Source organism: Penicillium cataractarum (assembly GCF_028827025.1).
Source record: "Penicillium cataractarum strain IBT 29864 chromosome Unknown utg000005l, whole genome shotgun sequence".
In the NCBI taxonomy this organism is placed as follows: Eukaryota; Fungi; Ascomycota; class Eurotiomycetes; order Eurotiales; family Aspergillaceae; genus Penicillium; species Penicillium cataractarum.
In genome coordinates this window covers 146,766-160,154 of record NW_026622741.1, presented here as the reverse complement: position 1 = coordinate 160,154, position 13,389 = coordinate 146,766, and the positions used below count along the sequence as shown (strand labels likewise).

The 13,389-nt window shown below is 51.1% G+C and overlaps 4 protein-coding genes across 4 annotated transcripts; all 4 read right to left on the bottom strand.

Annotated features, from left to right (window-relative positions):
* Positions 1-936: 936 nt before the first annotated feature.
* Positions 937-2,023, bottom strand: N7496_005830 (putative endo-arabinanase; the record flags this gene model as incomplete). The annotated part of the gene is made up of 3 exons (XM_056698759.1): positions 937-999; positions 1,136-1,164; positions 1,243-2,023. The coding sequence occupies 3 exons, from the start codon at positions 2,021-2,023 to the stop codon at positions 937-939; spliced, it is 873 nt and encodes a 290-aa protein (XP_056554172.1).
* A 1,529-nt stretch (positions 2,024-3,552) lies between these two features.
* Positions 3,553-5,766, bottom strand: N7496_005829 (PX and BAR domain-containing protein; the record flags this gene model as incomplete). The annotated part of the gene is made up of 6 exons (XM_056698758.1): positions 3,553-3,648; positions 3,714-3,827; positions 3,902-4,969; positions 5,028-5,294; positions 5,347-5,612; positions 5,670-5,766. 6 exons carry the CDS (start codon positions 5,764-5,766, stop codon positions 3,553-3,555), a joined length of 1,908 nt encoding a protein of 635 aa, XP_056554171.1.
* Positions 5,767-6,478: 712 nt separating this feature from the next.
* N7496_005828 (uncharacterized protein) lies at positions 6,479-7,387 on the bottom strand (the record flags this gene model as incomplete). The annotated part of the gene is made up of 1 exon (XM_056698757.1): positions 6,479-7,387. The coding sequence occupies one exon, from the start codon at positions 7,385-7,387 to the stop codon at positions 6,479-6,481; it is 909 nt and encodes a 302-aa protein (XP_056554170.1).
* Positions 7,388-7,769: 382 nt separating this feature from the next.
* Positions 7,770-13,138, bottom strand: N7496_005827 (uncharacterized protein; the record flags this gene model as incomplete). Its single annotated transcript, XM_056698756.1, has 9 exons — positions 7,770-8,597; positions 8,650-9,284; positions 9,334-9,474; positions 9,525-10,045; positions 10,098-10,637; positions 10,685-10,918; positions 10,976-11,954; positions 12,007-12,923; positions 12,987-13,138. 9 exons carry the CDS (start codon positions 13,136-13,138, stop codon positions 7,770-7,772), a joined length of 4,947 nt encoding a protein of 1,648 aa, XP_056554169.1.
* Between the last annotated feature and the right edge of the window lie 251 nt (positions 13,139-13,389).

The following is a 13,389-nucleotide window of genomic DNA, read 5'->3' as shown; positions in this document are numbered from 1 at the left end:
ACTTCCAGGACCGGCCTTTGAGCTTAATTCGTTGATGATCTCTCCGTGACCAGGGTGGAATTTTCTACCTGGTAATGAAAGGCTCTGTATGTAATAATTCACTTTTCAAATGCACGAATTCACTGATTAGATTCAAATAGACGAGTGGCAATACCTTGTACAATGTTCAAGGAAGCCTTTTCCTTTCCTAATCCCCTGGTTCAAGATCTATAGAGTTGATGGGTTTTAGGGTTGCTACGACTCACGTGATCGTGATGCACCGCAAACAGCCACTAAACCACCGCTGACTCGACTTGAAGTATAGCTGAATCTGATTCATGGGCTTTGTAGGTAAAGTGCCCGGGCCATATAATAGTGGTATATGGACTTGACAATGATTTTGAGTGCTGTAGGCTACCGTGTCAGGTTCCATCGTACCTGGGATACACCGATATCATTCCTGCACCGAGCAAAATAGTCAAAGGCAGGAGGCTACGATGGCTAGCTGGAAGATGCCGAGGGTAAACAAAGAAAACTGTATGTATGAAGGAAACCTTCTATCAGGGGATTTGATGGTCAGTATGTATTGACACATGTTGAATTCTATGTATAAGTGATTGTAAAATATGTACAGAATGGAAGACGAAAAGAAGGGTGAACACCACCCGCAGATGAAGAAGATATGCCCCAGCAAAAGTCCAGCGGGACTCCTGAATGAGGCAGACGCCAGGAAATGCAAAATCGTATTTTGTTGCAATCCAGGCATCAAAGCGTCACGGTTTGTGTCGGGGATGAGATCGAGAAATTGGCGAAACGCGAATAGGTATATCGGCGAAGAATTAACCAGTGGTGGATTGACAGTGCATAGCCTTCAGAATGCTTTATCGAAAAGCGATGATGAAATCGATACTTTTGGCTATATGCTTGCGTCATAGTGTGGAGCGAACAGCACACCGCTCATGCCTGTACTACAGGCCATCCATTGACGTATTTCAACGGGTTAAACCCAAGTAAAGCGTCCTATTTTACATCGTTAGTCAATACATCCTGGAAATCATGACGTTGCCAAAAGGGGGAATGAAGGAGGATCGGCAAGCGGGCCGGGTTATCTTGCTCGGTCCACAAGCGTGCCGCGAGATATGAGATTGAGACGTACCGAAAATGCAAGGCCCACAGTTTTGTTTTCTGTTTTGCATCCAAGTTAGTGTTTGTTTGTGGTAGGTTGATGATGAAGAGGTTAGTTGTTGGTCGGTGTGGACTCACGGTAGTGGTAGTATAGGATATCCGTATCGCCGACTCGAATCACACCTTGCCCGCCAGGGGCATAAGTTTCGGCGTTGGATCCGTAGATCACCGTACCGCCACCGTCAACCAAGTTCTTTCCAGCTTGATCAATATATGGACCGCGGGGGTCTTTGGATCGGCCCACACGAATACTGTATTCTGATCCTGCAGCGGGTAGCGTGCCTCTGTCTAGATCGCAGCATCGTCCATGGCTGAACCAGAGATAGTAATATCCGTCGTGATATGAAGTAAAAGCGCCTTCAATGGCGTGTGGACCCGTGGGATCTCCGCAGATAGAGTTTGCATTTGGATTCGGTGCGCTGATTGCATTCGGTTCGTAGGCGAGGTGTCGGGCATCTGGCTGGGTTGTGCTGACCGGAGAGATGAGGTCTTTGCCGAGGGGGACTTGATAGATACCAGTCCAGTAGCTTCCGAATGTCAGGTAGGCGGACCCATCCGGTAGGACCAGTGCCGCCGGGTCAATGGCGTTGGAGATGGTATATGGTGACACATCTGTTCCGTTGCCGGTTCCTGTCTGCACAACCACACCGTGGTCGTGCCACTTGCCTGGGCCTGGTGATTTGGAGGTAGCCACACCCACGGCACTGTCCCGACATCCTGCCTTGCTCACGCTGTAGTAACAGTAATAAGTGCCGTCGACGGCCACCACTGTCGGGGCCCATGGGACGGCACGGTCACCCTTCGGAATAATACTGTTGGCATCCAACACACTACCGACATGTCGCCACGGACCAGCCATGGACGGCGCGGTGTGAATGAAGATGTGCTCGCCAACATGGTATAGGTAGAATGTATCGCCGACGCGGATAATGTTGGGATCGTGTGTATGCTGTCCCGTCTGGCGTGGTGGGGGAAATGAACGACAGCATCATCACTCTGTAGTCCCGCCTCGTCCCGCAAGTTCAAACTGCGGCTCAGGCCCACAGTAAAGAGACAAACCAGTCCTAACAGAATAAGCATTTTCACCCAGCGTCGAAGAATTGATGGATGCACAAAAAACCGCAAAGACCACCCCTGGCGAAAGTCGTCGATAGTGGCCGAGGGCGGCATCGCCGACCGTGATAAGTGGCCGCTCCGGACGATCATCCTGGCAGCGCTGAATCCAGGCAGTCATCGTTTTCAGGTCTAGACGCACGGCGTTCCACCTGCCAGTGGGCAGCAACAGGTACCACAGTGGGGGGTGGATTCGACAGGGTAATGATGCTGTTCGAGGGGCATGCCCTGGGGGATGTAACGAGGTCCAGGATCCGCTAGAGGGAGACCGAAAGGGGGATAACCTGCAAGGCACGGAATGCTCGGCAGATCAACGGGCAGCTCAATTGCGCGGGATGTTTAACGGGAGAGCATATAATGGAGCTTTGTTGGAATAATCTCACTGCTGGCGATGAATGCGGAAGACTAGCGTGTCATGTATTGAGATGCGGGGTGATGTTGTGCTTTCTTCTGTTCGTCACAACATCGTGTAGAAAGATCTCCAGGCCGAACTAAACCTCAAATCACTCGAGCAATGTGCCTGTCCTCGCCATCCACGAGCGTGCCAGGCACAGATTGACACCAAGCAAGGGCGAGCTCCAGCAGTAGTGCTTTGCCTTGTCGAAGGTTGGCCCCGATCGGTTGTGGTCCCTGTCGATCATGGCCGCCCTGAAGACCCTCACGGACCAACTAGATCATCCCGTTCACCACGAACCCACTCAGTTCCACTGATTCTTGGCCACCGGCGCTTGTGGAATGTGCCCTTTGCCATTCCCGTCGCAGGGCTCGTCCTACCTACTCCTTCGGTCAGCCTGGAAATCGTAGAGCCTGTGGATAAGATCTTTGAACCTGGAGAGGGAGGTGCACTTTGGCTGTTCCGTGCAGCTTCTGTCCAAGACAACAATTCAATATACAGTTGCAACGTCGCCGATATGGGGTTATCAAGGTTGCATAAATCAATTCAATGGAGTCAAGTAGGTTGTATTGTGTTTGTGTTCGGGCCGAGCCAAGACGAGCCAAGCGGAAGGACCCAAGGACGTTGGCCTCAGGGCCCAGGCTCAAGCCACAAACCCAGACTACGAGGGATAATCAATTGGGATTGTAGTATGTAGAAGCCATCAAGGGCGTGATTGTTCCAGCTATATCGGTAGTGGCGCCAGAAAAACACTGAATACAAGAAAAGAGGAGAGAAACGACAAAGAAACTGCCCCTGGAATCCCAACGCCGTCGACGCCAAAGACTTGTGAACACCAAGCTTGTAGAAATCCACAGATACCAGCGAATTTCGCTGACGATCTACCGCGCAACAATCTTATCCACCTCGTCTTTAGCTTCGGTCCACGTCTCGAGATTCTTCCGTGCCCAGTCCAAGTGACAACGTGCATATGCGACCTGAACGAGAGCAGAGCCTTGGTTAGTGGGAAAAGGCTGCAGTACGGAATGTGGGCTGTGCATACCATGTAGCGTCGGAGATCGGCTTCCTTGTCCTTCTGGAAGCGTTGCAGATCCTGCAGCACACCTGCACTAGCGTCCTTGGTGTCCTTTTCTGACACTTGGAGTGCTTGCTCGAGCTGCATAAAAATTATTAGCATGCTACACTTTTTATACAGACTATTCCACCATTCGTAACTCATGATCCACCTACCTGGATGAGACTCTCTTTGGTTTTGCCGATCTGATCGCGGCGAGTGCGTTCGGGATCGACATCGGCAAAGCCATGGATAGCGTGGCTGATGCGACCGAAGATCTTGTTCGTCACAAAATTACCACTGGATGTCTTCCGGTGCGCCGGGGACGGGATTGGAGAGGACTCGGGTTTCTTATATGCGGGGCTTTGGGAGGGTGATGAGGGGCTGCCGATGGCCTCGCCATGCGTGGGTGGGAACTCGGAGTCGGTCGAGGCTTCAGCCATGCTGCCGCCTTCGCTGCTGACGGCGGAAGAAGCAGATAGAGATCGTTGCGACCGGGTGCCGCCGGTCTGAGGGGAGGTACGGTTGAGATACTGCTCGATTCGTTTGGCTTCGAGCTCACTCCGCTCTAGAGAGTCAAGAAGTGTCTTCTTCTTGGCCAACTCATCTCGAGTCATGTCTTCTTGCACACGCTTCAGCACCCGGTATCGTAGTACATTGCGCACGATGCTGGCAAACTGGGCACTCTCCCGCATAGGTTCAGCAAAGCTAGCACTCAGCGCAGTGGACAGCTCTTCGGTCTCAATGTAGGATGTATCTGCAGCTTGGCCAATCCGTTCGATTGCGGCAGCCACTGTCGGGGATTGTTCGGATAAAGAGAATCCATTATAACGCGCACCCAGCTCCATCAAATCAGCAGAAAGGGTGGAGAGGTGTGAGAGCGTCCGGCGATTCACCCTCTCGATATTTCCTTGCAAGAGCAGCTCCAATTCTCGCGTCGAGGCTTCAAAGTTGATAAAGTACGGGTCTAGCTCCTGTTCGCTCAGCTTGCGCGATTCGGGTGGGAAACGGCCAAGAACGTCCGGGCCTAGGTTAGGCACCACAGGTCCGTCGTTCGTGTCACCGGGTGATGACGGTGGTCCCCCAGTCGCAGAAGATCCGCTACCACCGTGCTTTAGTTTTGCGGACGAAGAAGGAACAGGAAGCCAGGCATGAGCTTGCGTCGGGTTTGCGGGGTCCAGAGGAGGAGCCTTGAGGTTATTCTTAGGGACGGAGGAGGCCGGGTGGGAGTGCAAAACCTCGTTCTACAAGCTCGCTGTCAGCGGTCGCCCGATTAATCACAAAACGGTCGGCCGAACTTACCCAGCTAACATTGGGATCCAGGAAACGCCACCATACTCCATCTTCCCGGATCTCTTTCATACGGCGACACCGGTTCAAAAATACTGCAAGCATGCGCTTTCGTAGCTCAATAATCGCCGTGTCTTCCTTAGCCTTGGTGGGTTTCGCAGCATAGTCGGCCATGCTATGCTTCTCGGGGATCGGAGGAACAATGAGAGTGGGATGCAGATTCACAAGTGTTTGGCGCAACGAGGCAAACTCCGAATACCGGCGACGAACCTCCAGGTCCTGTAGTCTCCAAATTAGCTTCGCTTGAAGCTTGCTCCGCATCTCAACATACCGCAGTCCGAACAGTATAGACGATAAAGCTTCCACCTCCTTCATGATTCTTGCCGGCGTCCGTAATAAGAATCGGCATTTCCGGGTTCTCATAGAGGATCTGCTCAATGCGACTATCGTATACACTCTTCCGCGGGTACTCTTGGCTTGCGGCGCCGTAATCGGCTTCCTCGGGATCACTCAAATCCTCCGGATGAGAGACATAGTCGGGCGGATCCAGGTTGGAGTCGCGGCTGGATGGGGGTGTGGAATCATGCTCGAAAGAAGCTATCCCAAGTCAGCGACATTATAGAGCATTCCGCCTGGGGAGGGGAGATAGCTTACGGGGAGACTGGAGGGCGGCTGAGTGCAATGAGTCGGACAGGCGGGACTCATGGTGGTCGAATGCCCCGTAGGGGTTGTTATCCTCGTCGTTCCACATGTTTGTTGAGGACACCAAGGAGGTCAGGCACCGAGACAACGGAGCCTTCGGGGAGTTGGAGGTTGGGAACTCAAGGAAAGCTGTGCCTGGGGGATCTGCGGGGGAGAACCAACGTCACCGACTGCGGCGGGCGCGAAGAACCACTGACGAAGTGGCGCCGCAGATCGACATTGATGCCTGAGGAACGAATGCTCTACTTAAGCTATTCGAGCAGGAAGTGCTCTTAACTATCGTGCTTGTAACGCTTCTAGTAATTCTCAATTGGATAATTCTCCATATTGGGTCTAATTCTAATTGTATACTCAAATGGCCAAGTCTATCTAATCATCTGGCTGGGCACTACTCTCCTCGATGCAAGCAATATATTTCCCAATGGGTCGAAAGTCTGGAGAGTCTGAAAGATAGTAATTTGATTCACAGGGTTCGCCAACCAAGCTCAAATCCAAAAAGTAATTATGGTTTCTTCAAACTAAGACAACACATGGGTGTATCTCTGGGCCATATTAATGGCTTCAAATAAATCAGGTCTGCATCCGCATCCGGCTCGCCTTAAGTGAATCCAGTAGCGCTATAGAAGAGATACAGACATAAGCTTAGACTGCCTCGCCAATTGCTCCTGTCATCTTCTGCATTGTGGGCCTCAGCCTGAGGGCTATTGCCGATGCTCAAATCGTGCATGATAGCTGCCGTTGTGCTGAGCTATGTAAAAGCCTCACCACTCGATAGGGCTGATCGGACGATCGTTGGAGTTGTTGCCTTGAGCCACTTCATGACCCCACTCATCAGTTTGAGTGTTGTTCTGGCCATCTTGGTTGTCGTTGTTGTCATTTTGGTCATCCCCTTGTTGATCTTGCTGGTCTTGCTCCTCTTCTTGAGGTTGCTCAGGAGAACTCTCGCGGTTGTCCTTTTGCTTCCAATTGTTATTCTTCTTTTGATTGGGCGAGTTGCTCCCTTGGCTTCCTTGGTTGTTCTCGTTGTTCTCATGACTATTTTGCTTTGCTTTGTTGTTCTGCTTTCCCTGATTGTTCTGTTTTCCCTGGTTGTTCTGCTTTCCCTGGTTGTTCTGCTTTCCCTGATTGTTTCGTTTCCCTTGGTTTTTCTGTTTTCCTTGGTTGTTCTGTTGCTGTTGATTGTTCTGATTCCCCTGGTCATTCTGGTTCCCTTGATTGCGTTTCTTTTGTTTCTGTTTCTTGCCCTGCTTCTGCTGCTGAGGTCGCTCCTGCTGCTGTTCGCTCCGTATAGCGGACACTGGATGTCGGGGCTCCATGTATATCGGTGAGAGACGGTCATGTCTGAACGAACGACCTCGATGATGACCTCCTTCATCGGTCAACCGGCGGAGTAGGACGTAATCTGGTTCCCTCGGTATGTCATCGACTTGTGGCTTTGGCCGTATCCATCCGAAGCGTGTGTATTTGGGAAGAAGATAATCGGGGTTGTAATATCCTCGCTCCAGATCGTAGTTGGCCTGACGTCGGTCCCGGTGGATGCGAGCTCGTGCTTGATGCATCATGACCCCAGTGTTGATGTGTCGCCGGTACCAGCAGAAGACGAGCCAGCCGATGGTGACGATGAGCAGCAGGATTCCGAGGAGCAGGGCGATTAGCTCGTTCCCCGGCATTGTGAAGAGGGCCTGCCAGCCACCTCCCACTTCCAAGCGACCCGGTGCAGCGTAGTCGAGTATTTTGACGGCAATCTCGAGTAGTGTAGGGATCGATGGGACTCTCGGAGGGCTGGAATGGAGGCTGGGGGAGAATAATCACCACTCGGCGTTGATTCAAATTAATTAACGATGCGTTCGGGACTTGAACGAAAGGAAGGCGAATCAGGAACTAGTGAGGGCATTTCGTTTCCCGATTGGGAAATTCCGTGCCGAAAGGAAACCAACAAATCAGCAGGAGCGCGTGAAGAGAAACGCGATAAGATGAGGACAGACGCGAGCGCAGAAAACAAAATTTGAACATGATTGGTATTGTCTATGCTAATACTCTCTACTTTTATTTCTAATTGCAATTGTTCAATGCAGCCACCATCCGCGATAGCCAGTCATCGTGGAGAGATGCCTTCTTGCCAGCATCCAACAGATCCTGTATTTGCCTCCGCAAAGTGACTTGCTCGACATCCAGAGACTCGGGCACAGTGAAGCTCCGTGACGCAAGAGATGCGGCAATGCTGATCACGCGCACTCCCAGTGTGAAAGACTCTGGCTTGGAGGTCCAGCCCAACAATCCATCCGAGCCAGAATCCTGATTCAGAAGCACGAGAAGGTGGTCCAGCCCTTCCGACACCCAGCTTGAGATCTGCCGGATTAAAGTCTCGGGATAGGCATTTCGCTTCAACTGGGAGAGCACGCGAGACCAGACATCAATTTCGTGAACTTCGTCAATGAACAGATTTTGCTTCTCCTCAACGAACAGGACGGTACTTTCTTGGCAGTGCTGAGCCATGAGATCCGAAACCGGGACAAGGCTTGATTGATTGTCAGACCCACTGATGCGCGACTCTTGCCCGGTAAGGTACCGGATGACCCGACGAGCAAAGTACACAGAGTCTGAATAATGATCAGTGATGAAAGTAGCAAGTAGCTCGCTTGCATTCAGAGGCCCAATGGTAAGGGCAGAGGTGAGCGAGACTGAGGAGTATGAGAGCACCCATGATGCAGAGGATGCGGCGATATCTCGGAGTTCCTCATCGTCGTCGTTGAGCATGTCATAAAGAACGAGATAGACATCGAGCAGAGCAGCATCTGTCCGTGCTGATTCACCCTGAGGGCGCAGAGCCTTAGAGAAGCTTTGAACAGATACAACGGCTGCGTAACGAGTAGTGAATTCCTTGGATGACTTGTTAATCACTGGTTTCCACGGGTTAGACAATGGTACTCACTGTTTCTTCACTGAGGGCAGACCGCAACTTGATAACCCAACGTTGAATATCGTGCTTCAAGAAGGAGAGCGACTTATCATGGGTCGAGGAGGCTCGAAGAGCAAGAAGGCATCCCTGAAGACGAAGTTCTGCATCGGTAGCTTGTCGATTCCACTGCTTGATGTCCGACTCGGGCTTGAAGCTCTCCTCCAATGCGTCGTACGGAAGGTTTGACTCGGAGATGCCGTCTGCTGAGGACACCAGCACCTCCTCCAGGATAGTGGCCAGGTTAGACGCAGCCAGTGTCTTAGAACCTGCTGGGTGATCGCCCTGGATGATGGAGGAGTATAGGTCCACCAAGGGCTTCCTGTACTTAGTCACTCTGGCCAAATGCTCTGGCAATTGCTCTAGAATCCAACTTCCCGCATCAGCGTCAAACTGTGAGATGCCGTGGTAGAAGGTAGGAATTTCTGTCCAATTTTGTGAAATCAGCATTTTCAACAGTGTAAACCATGCAAGAGCTCTCCGAAGTAGGGCAGACGATCGAGTACGGCTGGCAAGGTTCCATCCGACTTGAGAAGCATCGAAGATATAGCTCAAAACCCCGTTGAGATCATGCTTGTCGTAGACGTCATTAACGAATGGGATAATTCGGTCTACAGAGAGATTAGCTTGATGATTAAGGTCCATCCGATTGCAACGTACCTTCAGCCTGAGCTGCGATGCTTCGTTCAAGAGTATCATTCAATGTTTCGATCAGGCAGGTTGCAACGGACGGAGACTTGGCGACAGAGAACAACGTCGCCAGTGCATGTCGTAGAGTTGCAAGCAGATCATCAATATGGCCTGTGACTATTAGTGAAATTCCTGCTTATCTAAAGGGTCGATCATCTTACTCATCCAGAATGCATCAGTTGACGCTGCGAAACGGCGCAGAGAGTATCGGACACAAAGGGCGATACCATGGACGTAGTTCTCGGATACACCTTCTTGAAGGAGGCCAACCAAATACTCAACATCTTTGAGGATATTCGTCCTGGTCAGCAGCGATGAATAGACACGAGCAGCGTGCTCTCGGATGCCCCAGACCGGGCTTTGGAAGTGCGCTAGAACAAGCTTGCATAGCTTTGTGTCATAGTCGTCTCCAATAGTGGGAACCTTCTCTCCAATCAACTCCAGAGCGGGGAAAATCCGTTCAGTGACAATATCGGTGCCCTCTTGAGCAGTTGTGCCCTCGGTTGATGCCAGGAGCTTGGACAGTAGCTCGAGTAGACCAGGATACTTGGGGAATGAGATCTTTGATCCTGGCTCCGATCCCGAGACACCGCCGAATCCAGCTACAGCCCCGGGAACCATGCGGCACATTCTGGTCAGCAGAGCGCGGAAGAGCATCAAACCAGAATTGCGAAGAGCCCAACTAACGAGGAAAAGTTAATAAGGACCATCAAATGAGGGATGCATTCACTTACATAGGAGATCCAAGGCGCTCAGCAGACAGCGTAAGGGCAGGCATGATGAATGGTTCGGTAAAGGGGCCAAGCTTAGTGTTGGTGAAAATATCCTTCAAGCAATTCAGAGCATGGACCTGAGGAAGCTCCAAATACTGCTGCTCTTTATTATATTCCACAGTCAGGCGCGAGATGTCATGAAGGTCATCCATGCCCTCCTTGAAGAAAGGCGTTCTGTGCAAGGAGCAAAAGATACCGGTAACAAGAGCAGGGAGACCAGCCGATCGTCGGGTCAGCTTTGAAGCCGACTCGAAGATCGTAGCTCTAGCTTCCTTGTACCAGCCCTTCGGGAGTTCTTGGATTGATGCATCCTTCGAGCCACTGCACCGTTCACAACACGTGGCGAAAGTTTGAGAGACGGTAGAGAATGCACCACGGTGGCGCAGCTCGGCAAGTTGTGTGAAGCTAGCGCGTCCGACTTTCTCAAAGTCTGCACGCTTAAGTCCATCCAGGCCATCGGGTCCGTAGGTCGTGTTGAACAGGGTAGCATGGAGAAGCAAGCTACTGTTGTTAGCAATGTATCTCTCTGATAGAAATCTGATGCATACCTGGACTCTCGAAGAGCTCTCCATGAATAGGAGAGGATATCTTTCGGACCCACTGCTAGGTCTTCAATCGGATCATCGGTATGACCCTCTGGGGAGTCAATGCAGAGAACAGGCTTCACCTCTTCCCAAACCCGGTCACAGATCGCTACGATGCGGTCATGGATTGACCTCCAGGCACCAACATCCGGCCCATTCAGTAAAAGGGCATGGAAATTTGGCATCAGCACGATGTATCTAAATCGGTCCCTATTAGTCAAATGTACTTCCTCTCTGGCGTGGGGATTGACTTACCGTAGTCCAGACATGTACCCATGAAGAGGAGCTTCACGCAAGGTCGAGTTGAACAAGCCCTTGGAAGACGAAAGTCGCTCCTCCAATTTAGTCAAAATGCTATTGACAACCGACGTCTTGGTTGACCACCAGTCTGAGCCACTCGAGGGTGCGGTGGTTGGGAGGGCCGCACAGAATAAAATATGATAGAGACGGGCTACAGTATCCGCATGATCAGCTCGGCTAGTATTGCTGGCAGTGATCTCAGCTCGAGCTAAAGCATCTGTCAAGCGCATGCATACAGCCGGGCAATCATTGGCCGTAGCTTCGAAGCCGTCCATCAAGATATTTCGAGGGAAAAAGTTGATGATCAACAGAGACGTCTGTCTTACTTCTTCGAATGGATCGAGGAGGAGGTCAACCAGCAGCCGGAGCAGACGAGGCTCGAAGACATTCATGTGGAACTTCCAGCGTGTTTCAACTTCAGACTTTGCCGGGGGAATGTTCGTGCGTGGGTCGAGATTGGACTCCAGCAATAGTTTCAGCGCTTTCAGAGCACTGATATGGCGTGGGTATGATGCTGTCACAACGAGATCACCCGCGATGAAGTTGATGTATTTCCTCAAGAAGGCCATGGTTTCATCATCACTTTTGACCAAACCAGATGGCAAGTTAGATGTCGCTTGTGCTATTACCTCTGAGTCTTGTTGCTTGAGAATGCCACTCTTGAGACGGACGATGAGTTTGCGCGTAAGACTCATGATTTCGCCTCTACTATACGAATCAGAGTCGGCATGCATTGATGGAATTCCGCGTAGGATTGAGTCGGTAGCAGCTGATGTGAACGGCTTGATAGTCGAAAACGCAGTGACCAACAATGACAATGCCGCTATGCGAATGTTAGGTTCACGGTGGCGCAGGAAATTGCCCAGAACCTCGCTCTTAAGCACCAACTTCTGCGGTGCGCCAGCCTTGGATTCGCTTGGTTTCGAGCCATCATCTATCACGGTCAGTAACTATAATCCCCAGAGCTTCGATATTGTTCATCTTACAATCTTCATGGACAAGGTTGGTCTTCTTGCCGATTTGCAAGGCTGCAAAAAGGAGAATATACTCTTTATCCTCCGCGTCAGTCATGTCACCCACAAGAAGGCTCTTGAGGGGCAGACTCTCCACAAAGGCCATGAAGCCCGAAGGGTCGGCAGAGAAAATCGGCTGAAGAATTTGGCTCGACATGGCTTCCAAGTTATCCACGATATGAAGCATCATGTACCGAACAGGGGCAACCCAGATCGTGGACACTGACCATTCCGGAGATTCCACCTTCAATTTTAGCAACAGAGCACCCAGCACGCTTCCGCATGATCCCGACATGTCACGGCTGTTCGTTTGGGTAAGAAGGCCAAGCACAAAGACCTTTGCCGCCAGCTCCTTGGATGGCTCGCCAGAGAATTCCTCGGAGGTGTCTAGAGATAGGGCCGCTTGGGCATTCTCAAAGACATGCACCCATCTTTGCTTATTCTTACCAAGCCACTTCTGTAGCAAAGAGATAAATCCAGACCCAGAGATAGCACCTTTCCGAATGCAGAGCTCGAAGCACACTAGCGAAGCCTTTAATCGAGATCGAGGCTCGCCAAGCACGATACTAGGAATGATTGCATCTGTGACTGCCTTTTGGATCTCTTCTTTCTTAGGCCCGTGAATAGACTTGGCCAAAAGATTGATCAGTGAGCCCAAAAGCTGCTTGAGCGGCTTCGGTTTGGCATCTTCATATCTGCTGAGGAACACCTCGAAGACAGCTAGCCAGTTGTCTGACGAAAGAGCCAATTGCTTTGTCTGCTCAATTTTGGAAGTGGAAGCAGCATCCAGAAAAGCCGAGACTGCATTGCAAGCGGCTGCATTATGCTGATTCGACAGAGATGGCGTTGAAACCGTCTGAATCAACGACTGCCAGACTCTGTCAACTTTCCTGTCCAGATGTTAGCTGTAAGATCATTTTTCCATCTATCTTTCGGGGTTCATTAAAACTCACTCGCCATAATCGCAATTCAGGGCCAGCTTAACTAGCTGACCTTTGGCAATATCTTGCAGAGTCTTTTCTGACAAGAACTGTACGTTTTGCGCGATGTCATCCATGGTGGTTGCGGTAGCGCGCTGAGCGCCGCGGGACATTTCAGCATCCATCACGAATGCAATTCAGCATGACCTGAATTCTCCACAATCAGAACTGTACTCCAAATTGACAGAAATATTGAATTTGTCCGAAGCTCCCCGCGATGCCTGAGGCTTCCAACATTATCATTTTTTGGATGTGGGATACCCAAACGGGACTAGCGTCGGGTCAACTATATTCCGCCGATCCCCAGTCACGGGACCGAAGTTTTTGCTGGTCGCCGACACTCGGTGGAGCTGCGATCAAGGGCCATCGTCCTCCT